The following is a 25,241-nucleotide window of genomic DNA, read 5'->3' as shown; positions in this document are numbered from 1 at the left end:
GAAACCGAAGGACACACCCGGAAAACGAATGAAGATCCTGCGAAGACGCTCCGAGACCTCCCCTGAGCTTCCCACCCTCGGAAGAGATAAAAGCCTCGGCCGAGGACCCGGCGCGGGCTCTCTCTGCGCACACCCTCGCCTTTTCTCCAGCGGGCGCTTTTTCCTGTCTTCCTCCTAAGCGTTATGGGTCCCCAGGAGACTTGCAGCCCGCGGAGCCGTGGGCAGCGGCAGCTCATCCCGGGCTCACCCCGGGACCTGTCGCCAAGGCCCCCTTCTCTGACGTCTCCGTGAGCCAAGCAGCCCACCCCCGGGGCTCAGTTCTGTCCCAGCCCACTTCCAGGGAGCCAAAGCGGCCCGGCCCAGGCTCTCCTGCCGCCTCTTCCCCGCTAAGCCCTCCTTGTTTCACTGTCCCCCGCCTCAGTGAATGTGCTCTCAAAATCGCCTGCACCCGAGCTGTGAAGCTGTTCCTGCGGGAAGTCAAGACCCCACGCGCTACCAGCCCACCCGGCGGTAATAATCCTACAGGAGAAAAACATCAAGTTGCAGAAGCACGTGGAGGAGCAGTTTGTGGGGGAATGTGAAATAAAATAGAGGGGTGGGGACGGGGAGCAGGTCCGCCCCTGCACCGGCGCTCCAGGACCTGGGGACCGACCCATCTGCCCGTTAGCGTGGGAGGGGCGGGGCGCGCGTGGATCGGGCCTCCTTCACTGCGCAGGCGCGGCCTGCCCTCCCCGGGCGGGGCCGGACGGGCCTGGGGGGCGGGGCGAGGCGAGGCGCGGGCTGTCCCGGGGGCGGGGCTGTAAAGGAAGGGGCGGGGCGAGGCGAGGCGCGGGCCGGGTTGGACGGGGGCGGGGCTGTGAAGGAAGGGGCGGGGCTAGACGCAGGCGGGGCGGTCCCGGGGGCGGGGCCCGAGGCCGGGTTCTGTGGTCCCGTCCCCTCCAGGCCCTCCCCGCGGGGCGGGACCGCGCGGAAAGGCCCGCGCCGGCGCAGCCGGTCCCGGAGGACAGAAGATCCCGGAGTACGGCCGGCCTCGCGCCCAGGCGACTGCAGCCGGGATGGGTCGGAAGGTGACCGTGGCCACCTGCGCCCTCAACCAGTGGGCCCTGGACTTCGAGGGCAACTTGCAAAGGATTTTAAAGAGTGAGTCTGCGGGGCAGCGGGCAGGGCGGAGGGGAGCGAAGGGCCCGGCCGGCGGGCCGCGGACGCACGCACACAGCCTCGCCCTGGAAGAGCTGGCAGCGTGGGCGTGGGGGCAGATCGTGGGTAGTGACCCCGCCCGTGTAAGGGCGCAGGCCCTCCTCGGGGGGGGGCGGGGGGACACTGGCAGGGCCTGGGCACGCGGTGTGTGTCCCGGTAAGAAACGGGGTGGAGGGGCGCCGCTGCGAGGCGTGGGGCTCCCCCGTCCTCAGGTATCTCTGGGGCCCCGTGTCACATCGGAGTTCGGGGGCCCGTCCTCGGAGGTGTTTGGGGGAGGGCGGCCAGTCCCTGGAGCGGGTGCTGTGAGTGCCCTACGGCGGGTGGCCTCGGTGCCTGAGGGCCTTGCTGGTGGCGGACGAGGGCAGGAGAGGGGACCGCGGGCGGAGAGAGCAGGCGCGGCCGTCAGGCTGTGGGGGCTCCATGGGGGTACCCACTGTTCCTGTCCGCTCCGGGCAGCCCTGCGGGGGGGCCGCCCCAGGGTGTCAGGTGCCGCTGCTACTGCAGGGGGTTGCCAAGAGCTGTGAGAACAGAATGACGACACCTTATCGGCCGGGTGCCTTGGGTGGACCTTCGTCCTTTCTGTTTCTCTCAATACCAAGCTGCTGTGGTCTCCTCAGCCCGGAGCGAACCTGGCAGCGGGCAGGGGAGGGGCTCGGGGGCAGCCGCTCAGCTGGCCTCTCCCACGCTGCCCTTGGGAGCTGCAGGCCAAACCCGGAGGGCCACCGGGCCTGCCCCTCGCGGGTGCCTCCTGGTCCTGCCTTCTCCCTGGGCACTTGCTTGTTAATGAACTACCAGGGAGTGACTTCCTCCGCTGTGGCGCTGAGGATCAGCCCTGGGGCGCTGCAGGTGTGAGCCTGTCCTTGGGGGGATGCCATCCTGGGCTGCATCAGGGCCGGGTCACCGAGCGCTTTTGTGTGCTGTTCCTTTTGTACCACACCTACGGCAACAGGTTGCCTGCCTTCAACCATGGTGTGGATGTTGAAACGGCCGCTCTCTCTCTCTCTCTCTCTCTCTCTCTGTATATGTAGGCATTGAAATTGCCAAGCAGAAGGGAGCAAGATACAGGCTTGGACCGGAACTGGAAATATGGTGAGAGCAGAACTCCGAGCACCCTGGGGTGGGCAGGGAGGTGTCTGCATCGGCTCCCCTCTGCCCATGGGGTGAGGAAGGAGGGGCGGCCACGGAGAACATCAGAAACCCATGAGGGGGCCTACCTGGTACCCCTGAAGAGGAGCGGCCCTTGCCCGGCTGGGGAGCCCTAGATTCCCGCGCCCGCAACGCAGGGAGCTGGTAAAAGTAGGGCCGCTTGTGCCGAACCGGCACCGATCCCAGCACATCCATTTCCTTTTTGGCCACAAACAGGCCTTGGTGGGTGGTCACTGCCCCTTCCCGGAAGCGAGCGTCCTGAGCGCTGTGCTCTGCCTTGTCGCAGTGATCAGGAGCCGTGACTTTCCTCCCATCCCTGATTCAGAAGTGACCGATTAGCCGCCACGCTAAGCCTCATACAACCTGAGCTTTCTGGGACTGTGGGCGTCAGCTGCCCGCTGGGCTTCCCTGGGTCCTCGCTGGTCTCTGGGCTCCTGCCCAGCCGAGGAGCCTCACTCCGTCTTGTCTCTGGACTTGCTGATGCCCTGGAGCGTCGCAGTAGTTTCTGGGGCTGCTGTAATAACGTTCCACAAACGAGGTGTTTTGAAACAGACAAGTTTATGCTCTCTCAGTCCAAGAGGCCAGAGGTCTGACATCGGGTGTCACAGGCCTATGCTTCCACCGAAGGTTCTGGGGGGCACCCCCTGTGTTAATTTCCAGTAAAACACACCATTCCCCGTAGCAGTGATTCTGTCTTGAGCTGAGCACTAGAATCACCTCCACGCTTTCAAAAGGTCCCAGTGCTGGGTCACAGCCGGCACTTCTCACCGATTGGCCCCCGGGCCCCCGGCCCCACCCTTATTCAGAAGTAATCGATTAGTTGCCACACCAGCATGTGTCCCTGGGGCTCACCCTCGTCCCCTCCCTCCCTCCGCAGCGGCTACGGATGCTGGGATCACTATTACGAGTCAGACACCCTCCTGCACTCGCTCCAGGTCCTGGCTGCCCTCTTGGAGTCTCCAGTCACCCAGGACATCATCTGTGACGTGGGAATGTAAGTGCCCACGCGAGCGATGACAAGACAAGCTCAGAACAGAGGGAAGTGCGAGGGCGTGATCCCGCCAGCGCCGTCCTCGCTCCAGGGAGGCAGCCCCGAAGGTCCTCAGGGCGAGCCCCGAGCAGGTCAGCTCTGTGTCAGCCCAGGAGACCCTCTCCCGGGTTGGTCGGTGCTGCGGCAGAAGCTTGCCGTGCGTTTTTAACCTTGGTTTGAGGAAGCTGCCCGGCAGCTTCAGATCCCCCGCCAGGGCCCGAGGACGCTTCAGATTAAAGTGGAGAGCGATCTGTGCACTTGGCCGACAGACGCGCACGCCCCTCTCTCCGCAGGCCCGTGATGCACCGGAACGTGCGCTACAACTGCAGGGTGATATTTCTCAACAGGTAGGTGGCCGCTGGGGCCGCAGGGACCCGCATGCTCTGTAGGCCCTGGGGGCTGTGACATGGTCCCTGGGAGGCACCTTCTGAGGCACCGGGCAGGCTATGCAAGTGACACTGCTTCTCCTGGTCCCTGCCACCACCGCATGGACACCTTTAGGTGTTAGACAGAGGCCACAGGGTGGGGTTTCGGGACCCACCGCCCTGTTGCCGGGGTCAGTCGCAGGAGAGTGGGCTTCCACAGCACCCCTCGCAGACCCGCGGAGTGATACCTGCTGGGTCTCATGGTCCACGTCAGACTGGGTGGGCCCGTGGGCTGCTCCTCCGGATACCCAGCGGCAGCCTGTCCATCTCAGGGACACTCTTGTCCCCTGCCTGTAGGAGGATCCTGCTCATCAGACCCAAGATGGCCTTGGCAAACGAAGGGAACTACCACGAGCTGCGCTGGTTTACCCCGTGGTCCAGGAGCCGGTGAGTGCGGTTCCGGCGCGGCGGGGCTCCATAACGCGCCTGCGCCGTGGGTAGCGGTGTGGTCCAGATTATGGCTGGAGACGGAATTCTGAGCAAAGGCCCTGGCCCTCGCCCCTCTCCCGTCACTTAGTGTGGCTGTTTGCTGCTGCTGATTAAATCGTAGGCCGTTCACACAGGCCAGGAAACTCAAGCATCAGTACTGGATCGCCGCTCATTTCACATCTTGCGTGACTGTCTGCCAGGGTTTCTCAGCTGCAGCCCCACTCGTGCGGGGCAGGGTCATTCTCCTGCTGGCGGTCCCAGGCATGTCCCTGGCCTGCGCCTGTCTTCCATCCATTTGTGACAACCAGAATGCCTCCAGACATTATCACATGTCCCCAGGTTGAGAAGCCCTGGCCTATAGTCTTGTTGCAGTTATTCCTACTTATTTTTTAAAGATTGAATTTATTTATTTTTCGAGAGAGGGGAAGGGAGGAAGGGAAGAAAGAGAGGGAGAGAAACATCAGTGTGTGGCTGCCTCTCACGCGCCCCTACCAAGGCACCCTGCCTGCAACCCGGGCCTGTGCCACGACTGGGAATCGAACCAGCGACCCTTTGGTTCACAGGCCGGCGCTCAGTCCACTGAGCCACACCGGCTGGGGCTCTTCCAACTTATTTATTGTTGCTGCTATTGTAAACGGAAGCTTTGCATTATGTTTTTTAAGTGGTTCATATTTTTAGGTAGGAAATTGGAATTCTGTGTGTCGCTTTTGTAATTGGCCACCTTTGTATGTTCTTTTATTGTGTCTAGTGTTACTCTGTTGGTTTTCCTAGCTTTTATTCACGTGGAAATTATATCGTGTACAGCTAATTTTACTTCTCCTGTGCAGTAGTGACACCTCTCAGCTCATTTTTGTACCAGCTTCTGTTGGTTGGCATTTCTGGAACAACGTTCTGGATACTTTCTAGAGCAGATGTCTTTGACAGCGGGGGGGGGGGTGTCTTTCTCCCGACTTGCCTTGGAAATATCCCCTGTTTCTGCCTGGGGTTTCAGATTTGTATCCGCCTCTGGTTATTTTCACTTTGGGGTTTAAATTGGGAGCGGATGCTGAATGGATCCCCCATCACCTCAGCGTCTGTTGAGGTGAATGTGGAGTAACTGCGGTTCTGGAGTCAATGCCAAGTGGGCCTGGCAGAGAAACTCTCGGTTTGCTAATGTCTAGTCAGGGTTTTCTTCTTTTCCAGGTTTAGGTGCCAGTATTATGCTAGTTTAAAAAAATTTTTTTTAATTTTTTTCTGTGCTCTGAACACTTTAAACATTATAGGAATGATACATCAAGGAATAAAATGTCTAAATTCTCTTTAAAGATTCAAATTTAAGAATGCTATTGAGTTGGCTGGAAAAGTTCGTTTAGCTTTTTCCGTATGATGGCTCTAATAGTGCTTGGTGGTCTTTAACGTCACTCGAAATGACTTTGTTAGGTTGTACTGTGACAGCTGTCATATCAGCGTGTGACTGTAACGCAGGGCCGGCTACCCGCCGCTGCAGAAGCCAGTACTCGAGAGACAGGTGCTGAGGTGAAGGAAAGCGGTTTATTCACAGATGCTGGCCGCCTGGAAGGTGGGGACTCTCGTCCCAAAGCCCGTCTCCTGCCCTCGGTGCAGGCAGAGGTGTTTATGAGGAGGGAGAGGGGACCAGAACGAAGTGACCAAGGGAGGGGGGTGCAGAGTTCTCTCCGTGCAGACGAGCACGGTCCATCCCGATCAGGCAAGCGATGGCCCGGGCGCGTCGTCCTGGTTTACTGAGTCTGGCCCACGTCACCCCGGCTTCACGTCCTGCGGGCTGCACGGCTGAGGGTCGGCACACCTCCCGGAGCTGGGCTGCCTGGAGGTCGGAGTCCGTGTCTTTTCTAAGTCAGCTCCCAGGAGTCGTCTACAAGCGTGCTGTTCATCTGCAAGCCACGCGTCAGCCGGCACTTGCAGAAGCACGGTCGGAAGAACGGTGGGGTGGGCACAGTCTCCTGTTGCTATTTTTCACTGTTTCAAGCGTGCGTTTTTTAAAATATCATCAAAACTGGTGAATTTTTGAGCAGCCATGTTAGTATTGAAGATGGAAGAAAATACGCTACATTTCCAGTGTTTTATGCTTTATTTCAAGAAAAGTAAAAATGTAACTAAAATGCATAAAAAGGTTTGTGCCGTGTATGGAGAAGGTGCTGTGACAGCTTGAACATGTCAAAGTGGTTTGTGAAGTTTCTTGGTGCTGTGGACATTTTGGCCACATAATTCTTTGCTGGGGGGCATCTCATGCACTGGGATATGATTAGCAGCCCCCTGGCGTCTCCCCACTAGAAGCCAATAACGGGAGAGAGCCGACATACTCAAATATCCAGATCAATGAAGTTATTGCTGAAAATGAAAAATGTGTCTTTTCTTTTACAAAAAAAAAAAAAAAAACACTAAATGGACCTTTTGGCCAACCGAATATATCAAATACTGTTTACTCTAAGTTATTTTTATTGAGGTAGAAATAATGTACCTGCAGCAGTTTATTCCTTTATATGGTGCAGATACTCTGCATTTTTAATGTAATAATTCAGTTCAGAGGAGTCATCAGAGCCCGCAGGTGAAGGGCTTGCTCCCACCAGACTGCCCCTCCCCAGCCTCGGACTCCAGTTGCTGGCCCAGCCAGTCACCGGTGCTTCTAGTTCACTGGTTGTAGAGCAGAGGTTCCCACGACCCCCTCCTTGGGTTCCATTCATTTGCTAGAGCGGCTCACAGACCTCAGAGGTCACCAAGGCGGGGCGGGGCTTCCTCGGTCCCCAGGTGCCGCTGGCCCCAGACCCCCGCGTGCTCACCGACCCTCCGGATGCCATGCTTTGGGTTTTTATGGAGGCTTCAGTGTGCAGGCACGATCGATTAGTAAATCACCAACCCAAAACAACTCCAGAAGGATCAAACACTTACATACGAAAATTCCAAGTCTTTTGGACAATATCAGATCATTTTTTGTGACCTCGGCAGAGGGGAGACTCTGTAAACAAGATGCAGAAAAGGCAAACCATAACTAGAAGGTTGGTGAATTCATCCTTAACTTGGCACCCGAAGACTTGGGAGCGCGCTGCGCACGGAGAGGAAGTGACCGCAGCTCTCGGCAGGGAGACTTCTGAAATTCCCCCTGAGTTCTCCGTGGGGGAGTGTGGCCTCACAGATGGGGAGGCGGAGACAGACGGGCGGCCCTGATTCGTGGCTCGAGGCTCCGTGTTCCGACGTGGCCCTCAGACCCGTGCTGTTTCCCTCGCAGGCAGACAGAGGAGTATTTCCTGCCCCGGATGCTCCAGGACCTGACAAAGCAGGTGGGTCTCGGGGAAACAGAGCACCTTTCGCTCAAATGTCACTCTTCGCGGCTCACTGTGGACGGTGGGGGGCAGGAACCTCCAGGTCAAAGTCACAGGACCCCTGTGGCGCACGTACGTCATCCCCTAAGTAGGGGGTTCCATCTCGGTGGGGAGGGGCCTCAGGACCCCCGGTCAGTGGTGGGTATCCCCCGTCTCTTCCGTCACTCCTGCTGCTCTGCTCAGGCCCCCACCCCGGCGCTCCTGGTGGGCACAGGTCGGGGCATGGTGAGGGGTCTCCTGAGCCACTTCAGCTGGCTGTGTCCTGCTGGGGCTGGGGCACAGGGAAGCCCCGGAGGCCAGGTTTGGGGGGTTTCTTGTTATAAAATTCATGGAAGGCTTGGCTAGGCTGCCTGTTCACTTGGTGGAAACCCAGCGTCAGAAACCTGTCTTGTCTTGTCTTTGAACCTGCGGCCAGGCCTGCAGAGCTCTGCTCTTGTGGCCTTACCTGGGGCCTGCCCACCCTCTTCCTGCTCAAAACTGGTGGGTCAGCTGGAACCCTGTTCCGTCCTGGCTGCAGGGGGTTCGGGTGTTTGGGGAGGACCCTGATGGCCTGGGCTCCTGCCTGGGTTTCCATTCTGGCTGCCAAGGGTGTTAATTTGCCTGGTTGCCCTAACAAAGCCCCACAGATGGTGGCTGGAACCACGGACACACACTGTGTGCATGTGTATCTGCATGTGTGCATGTCTGTGCGTTTGTGTGTGAGAGACACCTGGCTGAGGGCAGGTTGCAGGAATGGGCCCTGGCATACACGGGTTCAAGGCGCTGACCCTGCCCTGGACAGGGCTGCCACTCATGGTTTATGGATGTGGCTCTTGAGGATGGACACACCTGCGTTCTGCTCCTGGTCCTGCCACGCAGGAGCTGGGCGACCTTTGTCAGGTTTCTGGAACTGCACAGGCCTCGGTTGGGTCATTTCCGGCACAGGGAAATGTGCCCAGCGCTGTGTGGAGCCTGGAGGTGGGTCCTGTGATAGAGGAGGGCTGTTCTCATGAACATGCGTGGTAACGATGGCAGTGTGTGCCCAGGGACGAGTCCAGAGCTGAGCCAGCCTCTTTTGGCCACAAGAGCTCTGGGCCCGGCTCCCGGCTCCTGGCTGATGAACGTGGGGCCCGAGGCCCTTAGGGTCAGCAGGGAGGTGCCAGCTGCCGCTGGGCCCCCTGGGCTGGGCGTGCTCCAGGTTAAGGACACATCAGGGGGCAAAGCAAAATGCCCGCCTTCGTGAAAGTCTTCTGAGTGACTTCCAGGGTCCTAGGCCAGTAGGTAGCCCAGACAGGGGTGGCCAAGGGGTCTCACGTGGACTTGTCCCCCAACTGCAGGAAACCGTGCCCTTTGGGGACGCAGTGCTGGCCACCCGGGACACCTGCATTGGAAGTGAGATCTGTGAGGAGCTCTGGACGCCCCACAGGTCAGCCAGCCCAGAGCACTGGGGGTCTGCTAGCGCCCGGGGGTCCCGGCCTGGGGCTTGGGCGGCGCCCGGGAGCTTGTGGGCCTGGGGGTCGGGTTGCGGTGTGGCCCGTCTCATTCCTTCCCCCGCTCTGCCCGCAGCCCGCACATCGACATGGGCCTGGACGGCGTGGAGATCTTCACCAACGGCTCCAGCAGCCACCACATGCTGCGCAAAGCCCACGCCCGGGTGGACCTGGTGACCATGGCCACCACCAAGGTGGGTGGCGGCTGGGACGCGAGAGCCTGCCTGCACCCGGGCTGGCGCTCTGTCTCGCATACGCTGAGTCCCGTGCCCAGCACAGGGTGTGGCCCGCGGCAGTGGTCACTCGGTGTCAGGGTTATGGCCGGGGCCACAGCACACGCTCACCCCTCTGTGGGGTCCGCCTGCCCAACCTCATTCAGCCCTCGCAGCCGCCCCGAGAGGCAGGTGCTGCTGCCATCCCCTCTAGAGCAGGGTGCCAGATACACGGGGACAAGGGGCCATGGGGCTCACACCCCAGGGTCCAGCTCCCAGGCCTTAGACCACCACACTGTGTCTCAAGACAAGGACATGGTGACTGGGAGCTAGGCTGGGCCACCTGCCTGTAGGTATTGTGGGCGGGTGCAGGCAGCACCCACATGGTGGCCACTCTTGTTGGTGACACGTGAGGGCCGTGTTGTTTGGTCCCTCATGGGACAGGTTTGCCTTGGCCATGCTGGGCTTGGATCATGGCTCTGTCATGTGAGGGTCTTCTCTGCGCCCTGTGTCCCCTCCTGTCTGATGGAGGGGCCAGCGCCTGCCTTGCGCGGGCTGTTGGGAGGGGAGCATAGACGTGTACGTCATGCCTGGGGCCCCTGAAGGTCAAGGCCACGGCCGCCGCAAGGCTGTGAACCTCCCCATATGTGTGCGTTTCTTCCTCGGGGACACCAGTGATGAGCTCTGGGGAAGGGGTCTGCAGACCGCAGGAGCCAGGGCGGGACACGGTGCGGGGCCATGAGGGACACCTGTGGTCGGCTCTGCACTTTCCAGAACGGGGGCATCTACCTGCTGGCCAACCAGAAGGGCTGCGACGGGGACCGGCTGTACTATGACGGCTGCGCCATGGTCGCCATGAACGGCCACGTGTTCGCTCAGGGGTCCCAGTTCTCCCTGGATGACGTGGTGAGGAACCGCGGGCAGGGGTGGGCGCGGCTGTGGTCTGTGGGCATCGGTGCGGGTCTGGAGGCCATTTTCTCTGTCCCGGACCACCGGGGTGTCTCGTGTGGGCCCCGGTGGTCACCTGGTCAGTGGGAGAGGAATCCCCATCTGCATTTACAGGGATGGTCCCCACATTGCACACATCCCCAACAGGACAGTGAGGTCCACAGCAGCTTACTAGCCACACATGCGCACACCCCCGCGCCCCACCAGGGAGCAGGACACCACCCCACACGTGGTCACTCTGAGGGGGCGCTCGGGAGTGGAGTGGGCCAGCCGTGGCATGAGGGTGGGCGCCCTGGTTCCCCCGGGCCTGTGACAGGCGTGTTGGAATAATTCCACGGCTGGCGGGGACCGGAAGCCACGACTCGGGTGAGCAGACGCGAAGGTCCTTGCAGAGAACTGTGGCTCTCACCTCTTTCTGTGAAGCCAGAAAAGAAGGGAAACGGTGACTGTTGCCCCAAGTGGACGTGAGTTCCAACTGTGCAAATGCAGCGGAAGTCGCTTGGTTCTGCCTGCAGGTGGGCGTGAGCGGCAGGGTGGCTGGGACAGGCGGGACCACCCGTGCAGGGGCGGAGTCCCCTCGCTGTCTCTGCATCGGGCTGCCTTCGGCTCCTGTGCTCTGGGGACAGGCGCCGGAACTGGGTTCCAGCAGCAGGCACTCACCCCCCGTGGAGGTCCTCCTGCTTGTCCTCCAGGCTCTGCTGTTCAAGTGACAGCGTCCCCAAGGCCGCCTGTTGCTCAGCGTTAACCGTGACAGAGACGGGAGGGCTTGAAGGGAAGGCAAACCCGTGTGCGTGACTGTGTGCCCTGTCCCCCAGGTGGCTGCGTGTCTCCCAGTCCAGGCTGGTTTGGACAAGGCGCTGACCGCACGTCCAAGCGGCAGGCACCTTGGCGTGGAATTGCCCGGCGGGTGGGCTGGGGGCCGCCTGCGCCAGGATAAGCAGGTGTGCAGGTCCCACCCAGGCCCCTAAGTCAGACGCCAGGGACCCTGCTTTTAGCCACACCCACGTGATTCGTACGCACTCAAGAATCTGAGGCCCTTGGCCTCACGGTCCCCTGCGGCCTTTTGGGCTGGAGTTTCCTGATTTTGCCCAAGTGCTCAGGGACAAGGCGGTGTCACTGTCCTCAGGTTGAAGTCAGGGCCCTTGCGCCACCTCCTCCACAATCTGCTGGGGTTGTCACCTCAGCTCCAGCCGTCCCCTGTCGCCAAGCGCAAGCCGTTCCTGGGGCACGCGTCTCTCATGGCCTCCAGGCGTCGTGTCGAAACTGACCCCGATGTGGGGAGAAGTGCGGCGGCCTTCTTCTCAGAATGAGCCACACCCTCCAGGGCCTTCCCGTCTTTGTGTGGCCTCACGCTCTCTTTGGCTTTGTCATGAGAGAAGCATGGTGGCCTCGATGACCCATCTCTTGGGAAATGGCAGGAGACCCAAAGGACACGGGAGTCCCTTATTCCCGTCCTCATAATGGGCGTTTGCAGCTTGAGTTAGGCCCCGTGTTGACAGAGGCAGCTGTGCCCAGGCCTGGCGGCAGGAGCGGGGTGGCCACAGCCGTCCTGTGTCCCCAGGGGAGCCCTGCACATGCGTGTAATGTGATAATATTCTAGTATGTAGTTTGGTCAGGTTTGTTTTTGTAAAGAAAGGAATACATTTGCAGGTAAAAAGCTTCGTTTTTTTCTGACATGTTGTAAGCGACAGATCCCCCACCCCACCCCCCCCTCCTGTGGGGTCAAAGGCAGCACGTCGGGGCCGGGACCCTGGCAGGGGACACCGGGGTCCCAGGCTCTGGCTCAGCCTCTGCCGTCTTCCGTGTGGGACCATTCTCGGACCGCCCCCCGTCATGGTCCCAGTGTGGCTGCAGCGGCCCCAGCCACTTCTCCACCCAGCCGTGCGCGGGGGCAGAAGAGGGGCCCTCGCTCCCACGTGCCTTTTTAAGAGCACAGACGCTGTCTCAGAAGCCGCCAGCAGACGTTTCCTGGCAGACTTACGTCCTGTGCCATGACTGACAGGTCCCTGGGAAGGGTCTGCGTTCAGTGGAGGGTCACGGGAGAGCTTTGGGGTGACAGCAGCACCGGCCCTTCCTGCTGCCTGGGCCCCTAGAACCCCCAAGCCACACCCTGGCCTCGGAAGCCGCGGTGCCTCCTGTGCAATTAGGCACACCTGCTGAGGCTGTCGGTGGCACGCGTGAGCGGGAAGCGCGGGAATTCACGCCTTCTCTCTGAAACCCCTCCTCCAGGAAGTCCTCACCGCCACGCTGGATTTGGAGGACGTCAGAAGCTACAGGGCGGAGATTTCATCTCGAAACCTGGCGGTAAGTGGACGCCCTGGTAGGACGCTGGCCAAAGACCCGGAACGTTTTTTGTTTTCTAAGTAACGGCTTTGTTGAGATCATTTCCGTACTGCACGAGTCACCGAACCAAGCACCGATCCAGTGGTTTGCAGTGTGTTCGTGCGCGCACTGTGCCGCCGTCACCACGGTCGGGGTCAAAGGAACCCGGACCCATTCCCCGCCGCCAGCCCCGGCAACCCCTCGCCTGCGCCCTGCCTCTGCGGGTGTGGCTGCTCTGGACATTTCCGTGTGTGGCCTGCTGTGACTGGCTTCTCACCAGGCAGCATGTTTTCAGGGTCCGTCCGCGCTGGAGCGTGAGACGGGGCTTCCTTCCTCATGGCGGCTGAGGAATATTCCATCAGGTGGCTGGGCCACGTGGTGTGTGTCCCCTCAGCCATGGATGGACACGTGTGTCATTTCCATCTTTGTCCGTGGTGACCGTGCTGCTGGGAACACAGGTCCCAGTCCTCTGGTGCACACACCTGGGAGTGGAATTGCTGGGTCACGTGCCCATTCGGATCTTCGGGGAACTGCCCGACTTTCCGCCCCATCTTTCATTCCCACCAGTGACGTGGGCACGTAGGCTCTGATCCCTCCACATCCTGCTCGCACTGGGACTGTGTCTTTCTGACTGTGGCTGCCCCAGTCGGTGGAGGGTCTCCCACTGTGGTTGTGACCAGCATGTCCCCCTGGCTGACACAGTCCTGCTCAGTCCCGGGTGGGGCCTGTGACGGTTTTGGTACCGAGGGGACGTCATTCGTGCCACCGTCCATCGACAGGCCAGCGGGGTGAGCCCCTACCCCCGCGTGAAGGTGGACTTCGCCCTCTCGTGCCCTGAGGACCTGCTGGAGCCGCTCTCGGAGCCCCTGGAGTGGAAGTACCACAGCGCTGCCGAGGAAATCAGGTGGGCGGCCCTTCCCACGCGGGAGGGTCCCCGCCCCCGCCCCCCGCCCCGCACTGCAGCAGGCTGCTCGGCACCTGCGCCCAGGCCGCGGGAGCAAACGCCGGGCTGGTTCTCAGAACCTGCCAGGGAGCCGCGCGGTTAGGAGGCAGCCGCACCTCCTGGGGCTGAGGGCGTGGGCACTGCAGCCGCACCACCCGGTGTCGCCTCCGGCTCTGGCGCTTCCTCGCCCTCAGCCCTCGAGACGGAGGCTCTGTCCTTTCCTTTCTGTGTCTCGCTCAGAGTCCCCATTTCAAAACGGGACCAAAGGCGGGACTGACCTGCCAGGGCCGTTGTGAGGCTTAAAATGCACCTGTTCAGTGAGGCGCGTGAAACAGACGCAGCCGGAGAGCCCAGCGCTGCTGGCGCCTCCCCCCGCCCCGCCTCCCTGGGCGCCCGGCCAGGGGAGCTGCGCACCAGGAGGGCCGTTTCCAAGCCTAACGCTCCCCATTGCTCCCCAGCCTTGGACCTGCTTGCTGGCTCTGGGACTTTTTAAGACGCAGCCAACAGGTAAGCCTTCGGGGTCTCACCAGCCGACTGCTCCCCTTGCCAGTTGGTTTGCATTGATTCTACGATGGGCTAGGGATGTTTTTTTAAGGTTTTATTGATTTATTTTTAGAGAGGGGAAGGGAGGGAGAATGAGAGGGAGAGAAACATCCATGTGTGGTTGCCTCTCGTGCACCCCCAACTGGGGACCTGACCTGCAACCCAGGCATGTGCCCTGACTGGGGATCGAACCGGTGACCCTTTGGTTCACAGGCCAGTGCTCAATCTACTGAGCCACACCAGCCAGGGAGATTTTGTTTTTTAAATGCAAGCAACCCAAGCATTTCTTCACTCGGACCTCATCGGGAGCTTGGTCTACACTAGCTGGGGGCCGAAGGGCACCTGAGGTCTGGCCGTGTGTGTGGCCTTGTGGCTCCTGCCTGCTGGCACTCGGAGTCCCGGGACACCCTGGGTTGCATTATGAGATCCTGCCCGTCTGTAATCGCCATGGAGAGTCTGCCTGGCCACCCTCCCACTAAGAGGCCTCTGCCTCTGGACATGCAGAGTGGGGTGCGCAGGGCGCCTTCTCCCGCCCCCAGCAGGAGCTCGGATGGCCGCAGCACTTGCTGCGGACGCTCGCGGTCTTGCGGGTGGAGCGGGGCTGGGCTGCGGGCACCGCGTGTCTGGGCTGCGCTCACACCCGTGTGTGCTTGGCCTGCTCCAGGCGGGGTTCTTCCTGCCCCTGAGTGGCGGGCTGGACAGCGCAGCCACCGCCTGCCTCGTCTTCTCCATGTGCCGCCAGGTCTGCGAGGCTGTGAAGAACGGAAGTAGGTGTCGCTGGTGACTGAGGGAGGCCCAGGGTCGGCACTCGGGCGGCCTGGGGGCGCGGGGGGCGTGGCAGAGGACAAACCCAGTCGTGGGTGGCATGGGTGGCTTTGTGGATGTGCCAAGCTGTCATAGCATCATGCCCAGGTCCTGGGGCCTGAGCGCAGCAAGGCCACCCACGTCCCTTCCCAGGGTTCGGGCTGATGTCTGCTGCTGCCAGCGTGGCCTGGGGTCACGGGCATCGGGGTCAGGCACACCAAGGTCAAGTCCACCCTTATGTGCCTTGGCATCGAACGTCCCCCAGTGGTACAGCCCAAAAATGGGGTGATGCACTCATGGGACGAGATTCCAGGGCCAGTGCAGAGGGGTCCTCACACACAGCGAGTGACCGCGGCCCTTCTGTGTGGCCGTTTTCAGACCCGGAGGTGCTGGCTGACGTCCGGAGTGTCGTGAACCAGGCCAGCTACACGCCCCAGGACCCCCGTGAGCTCTGTGGGCGCATCCTGACGACCTGCTACATGGCCAGCGAGAACTCCTCCCGGGAGACCAGCGACAGGGCCCGGGAGCTGGCCCAGCAGATCGGGAGGTAGTGTCACCAGCGGGGGCCGAGCCCGTGGCTGTGACCGTGAGACGCTGCGCCTGTGACCACATCTGTGGCTGAATGTGCGGAATTGGGCAGGTTTTCACTGCCTCTCTGTTCAAGCCAGGGTTTAGGGAGCCCGTGAATCCGTTTCACCCCGAATCCTAGCTGTGTGATTTCCACCCTCCTTCCCATTCTGTGTCCCAGGTGCAGGCGGCCAGGGCTGCTGTGCGCGGGGTCCTGCGGTGGGGGCTGGTGGTGTGATCTGCCCCCTGCCCTCTCCACCCAGCGCCCCCCTGTACCTGAGGATGGCAGAGAGGGGACGATGAGGTCCCTTCACGGTGTCCCATTCATTCTGCCTCAGGAGAAAACGGGGGGCTGCCCACCCTGTTGCTGAGCTCAGCTGAAAGCTGTCCTCAGCAGGCCCACCAATGGGTCTGCACCTAAGGGCAGCCCACGGGGACTCATGCAGACACGTGCGCACACCTGTTCACGGCAGCGCTAGTCGCAGCGGCTGAAGGCGGAGAAGGCCCGAGTGGCCGCAGTGGGTGATGGGCACATAGCGGTCCACCCACACGATGGACGTTTATCACTCGCTCACAGAAAGGAAGCAGACCCTGGCGCCCCCGGCCACGTGGCTGGGCCCTGGGGACGTGGCGCTGTGAGTGAGCTGGACAGAGAGGGACAGCCCCCGCGGGGCTCCATTTCTGTGAAACGTCTGGAGAAGGCAAATCCATGGAGATAGGGGCTGGCAGGGGAGAGTGGGGGTGGCAGCTGTGGGTCCCCGGTCTCCTTTCAGGGTGATGGAACATTCTGGAACTAGACAGGCAGCGGCTGCACAGCCTTGTGGGTGCACTAAATGCCGCGGACGCGTGCACCTGGTGGTGGTTAGCGTGGTGAGCTTGTGTCATGCGTGTTTGCTGTGTGCTCGCACGCACACGCACATGCCTCACGCGCCCCCTCCCCTTCCAGCCACCACATCGAACTGGGCATCGACCCCGCCGTGAAGGCCGTCGTGGGCATCTTCAGCCTGGTGACGGGCAGACGGCCTCTGTTTGCGGCCCACGGCGGAAGCAGTAGGGAGAACCTGGCCCTGCAGAACGTGCAGGTGAGCACCCGCCGGGCTCCGGTCCGCGTGTGTGCGTGTGCGTGTGCATGTGCGTGTGCGAGCACGCGAGGGTGCGTGTGAGTTCACGTGTGCAAGAGGAAGGGCGTCTGAGGGGCTGAGTGTGAAGGCGTTTGTGGGAGTGAGTTGGAGCGCACCCTGGTGGGTGCCCAGGTGTGTGCACGAGCGTGAGGCGTCTGAGAATTGTGTGCACGCATGAAAGCATGTTGGCGCATGACTAGTTTGGAAGTTCGAGTGAGATGGGGCTGTCATGGCTAGTGTGCGCGCAGCTTGTGTGCATTTGTGAGTGCGTGAGTGTGTAAGCATGTGTATGCACGGATGTGTGAGTGCGTCGTGCGAGGGCACAGGCGTGTGTGTGTGAGAACCGTGTGGTGGCGGGAATGAGTGTGAGCGCACAAGCGTGTGAGTGTCAGTGCTGCCCCACCCCGGTGGCCTCGGGGGCGCTGGTCCCTGTGGGCTGGGGAGGCGGACGGGGTCCTGGGCACAGCTGCTTGGCGCTGTCCTCTCTGTCCCCTCCCTGCTGCCCGAGGGTGGCCTCCCTCCTGCAGAAACACCGGCAGTGATGGGGGTGGGACAAGGGCCGACATTCCTCCCGGCCACCTTTGCAGCCCGGTCCCATCCCCAGCACTCAGCCCCGGGCTTGGGTTCTGCCATCTTTGCCGCGGCCGCGCTGAGCACGGGGCGCCGTGGAGACGCGCCGGCCCCGGAGGCACGTGTGGGCTCCTGGCCCCGTCTTCTCCGCAGCACGAGGGCGAAGTGCCTCTCCCTCTCCTGTCTTGGGGAGAGCCTGTCTCTCGATCTGTGACGGGACCGTGGTGTCCGCACCGTGTCCCCACGCACGTGCCCTGCACAGGGTCATGTCTCCCTCCTGTCACCCAGGCCCGGCTGAGGATGGTCATCGCCTACCTGTTTGCCCAGCTGAGCCTCTGGTCCCGGGACGCGCGGGGCGGACTTCTGGTGCTCGGCTCTGCCAACGTGGATGAGAGGTGTGTGAGTCTGGGGCATGGTGAGGCGTCCTGAGCACCCGAATCACGGAGCGTGAGTGCCCCCCAAGGCACAGTGGAGGCTCCACGTCATCCTGTGTCACTCGGGGCACATGGGGCTCCTTTGGTGGCATCATCGCTCCAGCATCTCTCGATGCGCAGGCGTGAAGACGGCCCCTCTCCCGGCTCCCCCCTCACCCCAGCCCTGGCTCCTCCCGCTGTGCCTGGGGCCCCACCCCATCCCGCAGGTTCAGGCTCGGCTCTGTCTCCGTGGTGATTCCACGGCCTCTTGGGTCCTTTCTCTGCACCCAGGAGTCCCCTCCAAGCCAGGCAGATCATACGTGATGGGGGCTGGAAACACTCTTTCTCATCCTACTCCCTGTTAAAAAATTAGAGCTTTCCCCGTAAGTCTCAGCTGACCTTCCAGCCAAGCAGTGGAGGCCGGGGGCACCCCCACCCCGGTCTTCCGTCTCCAGCCCCCGCTCCTCAGCTGCTCCCTTTGCAGCTTCTCGTTGCTCCTTGTTACCTGAAAAATTTCAGAAACTCCGTCATTTGTTCCTTGTTTAACCTGTGCATCGACTTGTCCATCCGTTCATCTGTCCGTCCTTGTATCCACCCATCTGTCCTTCAGTCCATCCACCCATCCAGCCATCTGTCCATCATCCATCTGCCCGCCCACCCATTCATCCGCTCGTTCGCCCATCTATGCGTTCATCTCTCCATTCACCCACCCAGCCGCCCACCCGTCCACTCATCTGTCCGTCCATCCGCCCATCACCCACCCATCTTTCCATCTAGAGCAGCGGCCCCCAACCTCTTTGGCACCGGGGACTGGTTGGGGAAGGCAGTGTTTCCACGGGTGGGGGTGGACAGGAGGTGGAGCTCAGACAATAACCCGAGCAAAGCTCTGTCCCCTCCCTCTGCCCCTGCTGTGCAGGCACCGGTCTGCGGCCCGGGGCTGGGGACCCCGATCTGTAGTATGTCTGCTTTAATCTTCCCACGTCCTTGCATGTCTGCAAGTGGGTCCTCTGTTACATTCTTGGACTTCTGAATCTCATTGTTAACTTACGACAATTTGAAGTCAGCTCCCTGTCGCTGGTACAAAATCTCAGCCTTCCCTTACGTACTTTGTTCATTTCTATTGCTTTTCTGCTGCCTCCGGTGCCACAGTAATGGAGGGAGTACTCGGGGGGCGTGGGTGTTGGCTGACTTGACAAATAAGCACCTGGAGTGCCAGGGACTCCAAATTCGAATGACAACTTTTAACAAGGAATGGAACCAACTTTTAAAAAGAATCAACACGATAGGAAGTTATAAGCCCGAGACTGTACCCCAAAACGTAAAGGGAAGGAGAACAGGGGAGCGCTTGCTGCCAGCCTTCCCCCAGCCCTGCAGGTGCCGCATTCCCTGGCTCGTGGGCCCGCCGGGCGCTGCGGTGTCTCTGTCCTTCCCTCTGTGGCCACAGCGCCGGCTCTGACCCCGCCTCCCTGTTCCACTTCTGTGGAGCCTGTGGCTGCATTTGGGGCCCGCCCAGGACTCCAGAATGAGACCCTCATCTCAGGCCCTCAGCTTCATCACAGCGGCAGAGTCCCTTTGCTCTGCAAGGCCAGGCCCCTACGGGCTCCAGGGGTTAGCACGGGGGCATCCGTGCGGCCGCTCTTCACCCGCCATGGGGGCGGCCCTCTGCCGCCAGCTCAGCACCTGCGTGAGCCGAGGCCGCTGCCCCTCCCTCGGGCCGCCCCCAGCCTGACCGACTGCCTCTGATTTGCCAAGCTCGGGCTCCACGGGCCTTGGGAGGCCGGGCCCCCGCTGGCGGCATCTGCAGCCCCCGGGGTCGGCTGCTCGGAACCCTGTGTCCTCTGTCACTGCAGCCTCCTGGGCTACCTGACCAAGTACGACTGCTCCAGCGCGGACATCAACCCCATCGGCGGGATCAGCAAGACCGACCTGCGGGCCTTCGTCCAGTTCTGCCTGGAGCGCTTCCAGCTTCCCGCCCTGCAGCCGTGCGTGCCGCCGCCGGCCGGGGCTGTGGCCCTGAGCCGGGCCTTGTCCCAGCACCACCCAGGCCACCCTCGCCCGCTCAGCCCCGCCCCTCGCTCCCTGCCGCCCGATGAACCAGTCTCGCCTGCCATGGGCACTTGGGGTCCCACGACCGGCCACCCCTTCCTTCCTGCCTGCTCCCCAGGCCCCTTGGCTCTGGCCAGACCAGGCGTCCGCCGCCCTTGTCCCCGATCCCCCCCGCCCAGCCCCTCCACTGTGAGCCTGGGGGCTCCGGTGCAGCTCTCCTGGCCTGTGCGGCATAGAGAGCCTGGTGCCTTCCCAGCCTCTGTTGGAGTAATTAGCACCCAGCGGCCGTGACTTACCCGTGTGTCTCGTCTGCAGCATCCTGGCCGCGCCGGCCACCGCAGAGCTGGAGCCCCTGGCCAACGGACGGGTGTCCCAGACAGACGAGGTAACGGTGGTGGCACTGTCACCGTGCCTTGCCCTGTCTGCCTGCTCCTGGCACGTCCTTTCTGCCCCGGGGGACCGTGCGCCGGCTCTGGGTGTCTGGCCCGGGCGCCCGGGCTCAGCGTCGGTCCACTACTGGCCTTTGACATCTGACTCGGCGCCTGGAGGCTGGGGCGGGAGGAGGGGCAGCGCAAGGTGCATGGGGGCAGGGGGGAGCGAACGTGGATAAGGGGTGTCTGCGTGTGCCAGGGGCGACCTCACAGGAGACTGTGGACCCCCGTCCCAGGCTGGCCTTCAGCAGTCTGGGCTGGTTGGGTCACAGGCTGTGGCTGCGGCTGTGATGGTCACTGATGGAAGTGACTGGGCTGTCATAAGATCCGTGACAACTGACCTCCCTGCTTCCAGCCCCTTCGGTCACGAAGATTTGCTCCGTATCTTCTTGTAAGAACTGCGATGCGTAGCCCTGGCGTGGAGGCTGGGACCTCGTCCAGGAGTGAGCAAGGGAGCCAGGCCGTCCTTTCGCACGTGGATGTCGGTTGTCCCGGCGTCATGAGTCGCAAAGACGGTTCTTTCCCCGCTGGGCTGTCCTCCGCCGTTGTTGGGAATCAGTGGCCTGTGAGCGTACATCTGCATTTCTCGTCTCTGCCCCACAGACCTGTGGGCTGTGTCTGTGCCGGACCCGCGATGGGTCCCACCAGGGCTGTGTGTGTTGTGAATTTGGAAAGCGGGACGTGGGAGTCCCCCACCTTTGTTCTTATTTGCCAGACAATTTTGGGTCCCTTGAATTTCCACGTGCTTTTTGAGATCAGCCGTCCATTGCCGCCCCCAGCGAGGACGCCCAGCTTGGACGTCCACGGCCGTCGCACCGAGGCTGCGGTCGGGTTGGCGGCGTGGCCGTCCTGGTAACGGTACAGCTTCTGACCCGTGAACCTGGGTGTCTTTCCGTTTCTGTGCATCTTTGTCACTACCCGTCAGCAGGGTCTCGTGGTTCCCAGACTGTGCGTGTGCGCTTGTTCTGTGACGCTTACGTGTCAGGTCATTTATTTTCTTGGTGCTGTTGTACGTGGGGCTGTTTCCTGAGTTTGACTTTTGGGTGATTCGTCGCCAGTGACTGAAAACACGGCGGGCGGTCGGCGCTGACTTTCTGGCCGCGGCCCCACTGAGCCCGCTCCGGCCCCCGGCTCGCCTTCTCATGCGTGTTAGGGCGGGGGGGTCTTTCTCTCGGTAAAGACACGTGTTTCCAGCTGTAGTCCCTCTCTCTTCGCCCGGTGTCCCTGGGGCCCGCCCGTGCTGGTGTCCTGGGTCCCCACTTCCATTCATCTCAAACTATGTTCTGGTTTCCCTAGGATTTCTTCGTTGGCCCGCTGGTTATTTAGGAGCGAAGTTTATTTTTCATTGATTTTTAATGAGTCAGTTCCCCAGATTCCTTTCCGCCACTGACCGGGTGGCCCTGGCCCGCACAGCCATTGGGGTTTCCGTGTTCTCGCGTTGGTTGCGGCCTGTTCTGTGGCCCGGCCCGTGGGCGGTGCTGGCGTCCGTCCCAGGGGCCGTGGGAGGAGTGTGGCAGCCGCCGGCCGAGGGCCCTGTGGGTGCCTCTCAGGTCCGGTGGTTTCTCGTGTCCCAGTGTCCCTTCACCTTGGCGACTTTCTGTCTAGCTCGACCCATCGTTGAAAGTGGGGGACTGAAGTCTCCACCTGTCACTGTCACTGTTGCTGGATCTCAGGAGGTGAAGCGCCAGCGCCTGCGGGGTGCCGGGGGCCCCGAGGTGAACGAGGCAGACATGGTCGCTTTCCCTGAAATGCTCTCAGGCCCTGGAGGGGACAGACCACAGAAAGCGCCCATCATGGCCCCCGTGGCTATGAGTCTGCCCCCTAATCAGCCTTGGTGACCTGATGTTGGCAGTGACCCTTGGCTAGGGGTCAGGACAGGCCTCCTAAGGCGGTGGCGATGGTGCTGAGGCCTGAGGGAAGGCCAGGGTGCGTGGCGGGAGCAGGAGCCAGGGCCTGCTCACCAGGGTCCCCATAGACCCCGGTCAGAGGTCAGGGCTGTCCTGCGGTGTCACAGAAAACCAGCGTCACCGTCTGTCTGTCTGACTGTTCCTTCTGGGGGGAGGCGGGAATTGGAGCCAAGATTGCAGAAGGGTCTGGCTCATGTTAGGTCAGGGCCGGAGGTCCCCGCAGCTTTGAATGTGGCCACAACTTACGAGGACCCCTTCCCTCTTCTCTGAGCCGTCTGTCCGTCCATCCACGAGGAAGGTGGGCTCGCTGGGGCGAGCACGGGCCTGACGTGGATCCTTGTGTTGGTGCCCTGGCGGCGGGAACAACAGACCTGCCTTCCCTCAGAGTCTGGAGGCCAGGAGTCCGAGATCAAGGTGGCCCAGGGCCACACTCCCCCAAAGATTCTGGGGGAGGTCCTTCCTGCCCCCTCCAGCTCCTGGGGCTCTGGGCCTCCCTGGGCTGGTGGCCACGTCACTCTGACTGGTGACTCCGTCTCCACACGGCCTCCTCTCTGTCTCCTATAAGGACACGTGTCATTGGATTTAGGGCCCACCTCAAATCCAGGTCATCTTATCTGGAGACCCTTCCTTATACCTGCAAAGACCCTTTCTCCCGATAAAGTCGCAGTCTGTAGGTTCTGGGGCTTAGAACAGGCTATATCTGAGGGGCCACAATTCAGCCCATCCTGGACCCCCAAACCAAATGCGTGACTTGTCATTTTTTCCAAAAACTACCTCCTTCCTGGCCAGTCCCTGCTGGGGAACAAAGACGCCTCAGCATCCTCACTGGCCCTTCGGGCATCTCTGCTCCTGGGTCCCGGGTCTCGTCAGAGCGTCCTTCCAGTCCTGAATGGCATCCCTGTCACTCCGCAGGAAGACATGGGGGTGACGTATGCAGAACTCTCCGTCTTCGGGAGGCTCCGGAAGGTGGCCAAGGCCGGGCCCTACAGCATGTTCTGCAGACTCCTGCACGTGTGGAGGGACACCTGCACGCCGCGGCAGGTGTGTGCCTGGCGTCCGTGGGGGCGCCGGCCAGTGAAGTCACCTGGCGGAGGGGGTTGGACCTGTAGGGCCAGGAGATGCGGTGTCCCCTGAACCCCACGTTCTGTCTCACACGATACTCAGGTCCAGCTTTCACCAGCCCAGGTCTCCCCATGGGCCCCGCCAGGTTCACGGGAGCGGGTGACGACTGCACCTGGGCGAGCACTGCCCCTTCCTTGGGGGCCAGAGCGTCGCTGCTTTTCCGCCGGTTGTCAGCCTTGCTAGGACTGCAGCCTCAAACCCGGTCCCCGCGAAGCCGCCTGGGGGCCCGATGACAGGGATCTTCCTAGGCCCTGCTCGGGCCTCCCGAGGCGCCAGTGTCGGGGACCCACACAGTGATAGTGCAGCCCGCCGCCCCGGCCTGCGCTCTGGCGGCTGCCCATTGCTGCGTCCGGGACTTCCCGGTGCAGCGGGGGGCCCGTCCACTGGCGCCACCCAGCACGACACAGGCAAGGACTGTGGCCTCAGAGCAGATCGTGACGCCCCGTGTGTCCCCGCCCACCAGGTGGCTGACAAGGTGCAGCGGTTCTTCTCCAAGTACTCCCTGAACAGACACAAAATGACGACGCTCACGCCCGCGTACCACGCCGAGAGCTACAGCCCGGACGACAACAGGTTCGACCCGCGGCCGTTCCTCTACCGCGCTGGCTGGCCGTGGCAGTTCCGCAGCATCGAGGGCCAGGTGAGCTGGCGGGGCCCTCGGGGGCCGGAGCGGAGGGTCGCAGACACGGGCCTGTGTTGCCGTCCCCGTTTCTGCAAGGGGACCAGTGCGTTTCTGAGAGGGACCTGGGTCCCTCGGAGCGGATGAAGGAACCACTCAGACACTCGCCATCTGGGGAAGGGAGGGCGGGGTGTTCTCTCAGGAAAATCGCCCCCGTTTCTCTATTAGGCAGGGTTTGTGTCTACTTTCTACAGGGGAGATGCATCGGGAAAACATGCAGCCCCTCCCCAAAGTGTTGGGGGTCCTAACAAAGGGAATGCAGGTCTGTCCGCGGGGAGGCCCAGGTACTTCACAGGAGTTCCCAACATTCCTCTTGCTCAGTCGTTCTGCTCTTCAGGTCCTACTGACGAGGATTAGGGGCTGTTTAGAGAAAAGCAAAGCAGGTCCCATTTTCCTTAAAAGCCACTTTGCATTTCCATTCTGCCTTTAACCCCCCGGGGGCGGGACTCAGAGCAGGCCTGGGGGACAACCTGCCGGGTAAGGGCCCAGCGGGGGGCGGCTCCGCACAGCCATCGTCAAAGTCTTCGGAACCAGGCCTGCCCGTCTCCCACGTGTTTCAAGCCAGGGCGCGGCGCGGGCTGCTCTGGGCTGGACTGCTCTGGGGGTGCTATGTAGCCGTGCGTCGCCGTGTGAACGCGGCGCCCACCACTGTCATTTGTGGACCGCGGGCCTAGGCGACGGCTTCTCGACCTCCAGACCAGCGTGTGTCCTCTCTTCTTGGCTAATTAACAGAGCCAGGGGCGGGGCTTGATGAGGTCTCCATGTGAGAAGCAGGTGTAGGCCCGCGCCTCCTTCCCTCTTCCACGACACAGCCAGTTAGGACCCCGCAGCCTGGCCCCGTGCGTGTGGTGATCTGACGGGAGGGAAACGGCTGACAGAGCCCCGGTCACGTTGAACGTGATAGCCTGCGAGCCCACCACTGAGCCAGAGGACGTGGGGACCGGAGGAGCTCGTTTTACCCCTGGTGGCTGGGAGGCGTCCCTGAGGGGCGAGGTGCAAACTGAGGCTGGAGCCAGCGACGAGCGGGTCTGGGTCCCCGCCAGGATGGGCTCAGCGAGGGTCCCCCAGAGCGGGAATGGGGTTCGGAGGCGGTGCACCCAGAGATGGGCCAGTGCAGAAGGCCGAGAAGCCACGCCAGGCGGAAAGGCAGAGCCCCCTGCAGCCCTCTGGCCCCGCAGTCACCGCGCGAGGTGGCGGCCCGGCCGCGGGGACCTGTCCGTGCGCAGGTCTGTACCCGACGCCGAGTCCCTGGTCTCTCAGGTCCACGGCTGCGGGATTGGTGACGTCGGCCCGGGGCCGCGGTGTTCTCACGTGCCTTCTCCTTCCAGGTGCTCCAGCTGGAGAGGCGGGAGCGCCAGCCCCTGGACGGCGCGGACTGACGTGGGCCCGTGTGGAGGGCTCCCTGCCTGCCGGGGTCCCGCGTGTGATGTCAGCCTCGCCGGGGACCTTGCGTGGAGCACAGGCTGTCCCTGCCCCGAGCGGCAGGGCGTCAGCACGTCCTGTTCCACGTGTCCGGGGGAGGGATCTTTGAAGTCTGGTGCCTTAAACAAGAAGGTTGAAATCAAGAGAATGTGATTTTTAA

At 61.9% G+C, this 25,241-nt stretch overlaps 1 protein-coding gene across 1 annotated transcript; it reads left to right on the top strand.

The window, feature by feature from the left end:
- The first annotated feature begins 956 nt into the window (after nucleotides 1-956).
- Nucleotides 957-25,241, top strand: NADSYN1 (NAD synthetase 1). The gene is made up of 21 exons (XM_090292957.1): nucleotides 957-1,140; nucleotides 2,226-2,286; nucleotides 3,221-3,337; nucleotides 3,667-3,720; nucleotides 4,096-4,185; nucleotides 7,469-7,520; nucleotides 8,879-8,967; nucleotides 9,108-9,225; nucleotides 10,018-10,149; nucleotides 12,421-12,495; nucleotides 13,293-13,417; nucleotides 13,915-13,963; nucleotides 14,664-14,766; nucleotides 15,182-15,350; nucleotides 16,317-16,452; nucleotides 17,350-17,456; nucleotides 19,325-19,456; nucleotides 19,836-19,905; nucleotides 22,771-22,899; nucleotides 23,444-23,620; nucleotides 24,988-25,241. The coding sequence occupies exons 1-21, from the start codon at nucleotides 1,056-1,058 to the stop codon at nucleotides 25,036-25,038; spliced, it is 2,121 nt and encodes a 706-aa protein (XP_090149083.1). The 5' UTR covers nucleotides 957-1,055; the 3' UTR covers nucleotides 25,039-25,241.

The sequence above is a fragment of the Furipterus horrens genome, unplaced genomic scaffold, assembly GCF_987537825.1.
Source record: "Furipterus horrens unplaced genomic scaffold, mFurHor1.1.pri manual_scaffold_2, whole genome shotgun sequence".
Taxonomy (NCBI): Eukaryota; Metazoa; Chordata; class Mammalia; order Chiroptera; family Furipteridae; genus Furipterus; species Furipterus horrens.
Note: the sequence above shows the minus strand (reverse complement) of the source record. Positions and strands in the feature narration are given on the sequence as shown.

What these genes read in the sequence shown, in the direction of transcription:
- NADSYN1 (XM_090292957.1), top strand. Translation starts at nt 1,056, where the DNA reads ATGGGTCGGAAGGTGACCGTGGCCACCTGCGCCCTCAACCAGTGGGCC. An exon ending in GAGCTCTGGACGCCCCACAG is followed by an intron (nt 8,968 to 9,107) that starts GTCAGCCAGCCC and finishes CTCTGCCCGCAG; the next exon opens with CCCGCACATCGACATGGGCC. An exon ending in AGCGCTGCCGAGGAAATCAG is followed by an intron (nt 13,418 to 13,914) that starts GTGGGCGGCCCT and finishes ATTGCTCCCCAG; the next exon opens with CCTTGGACCTGCTTGCTGGC.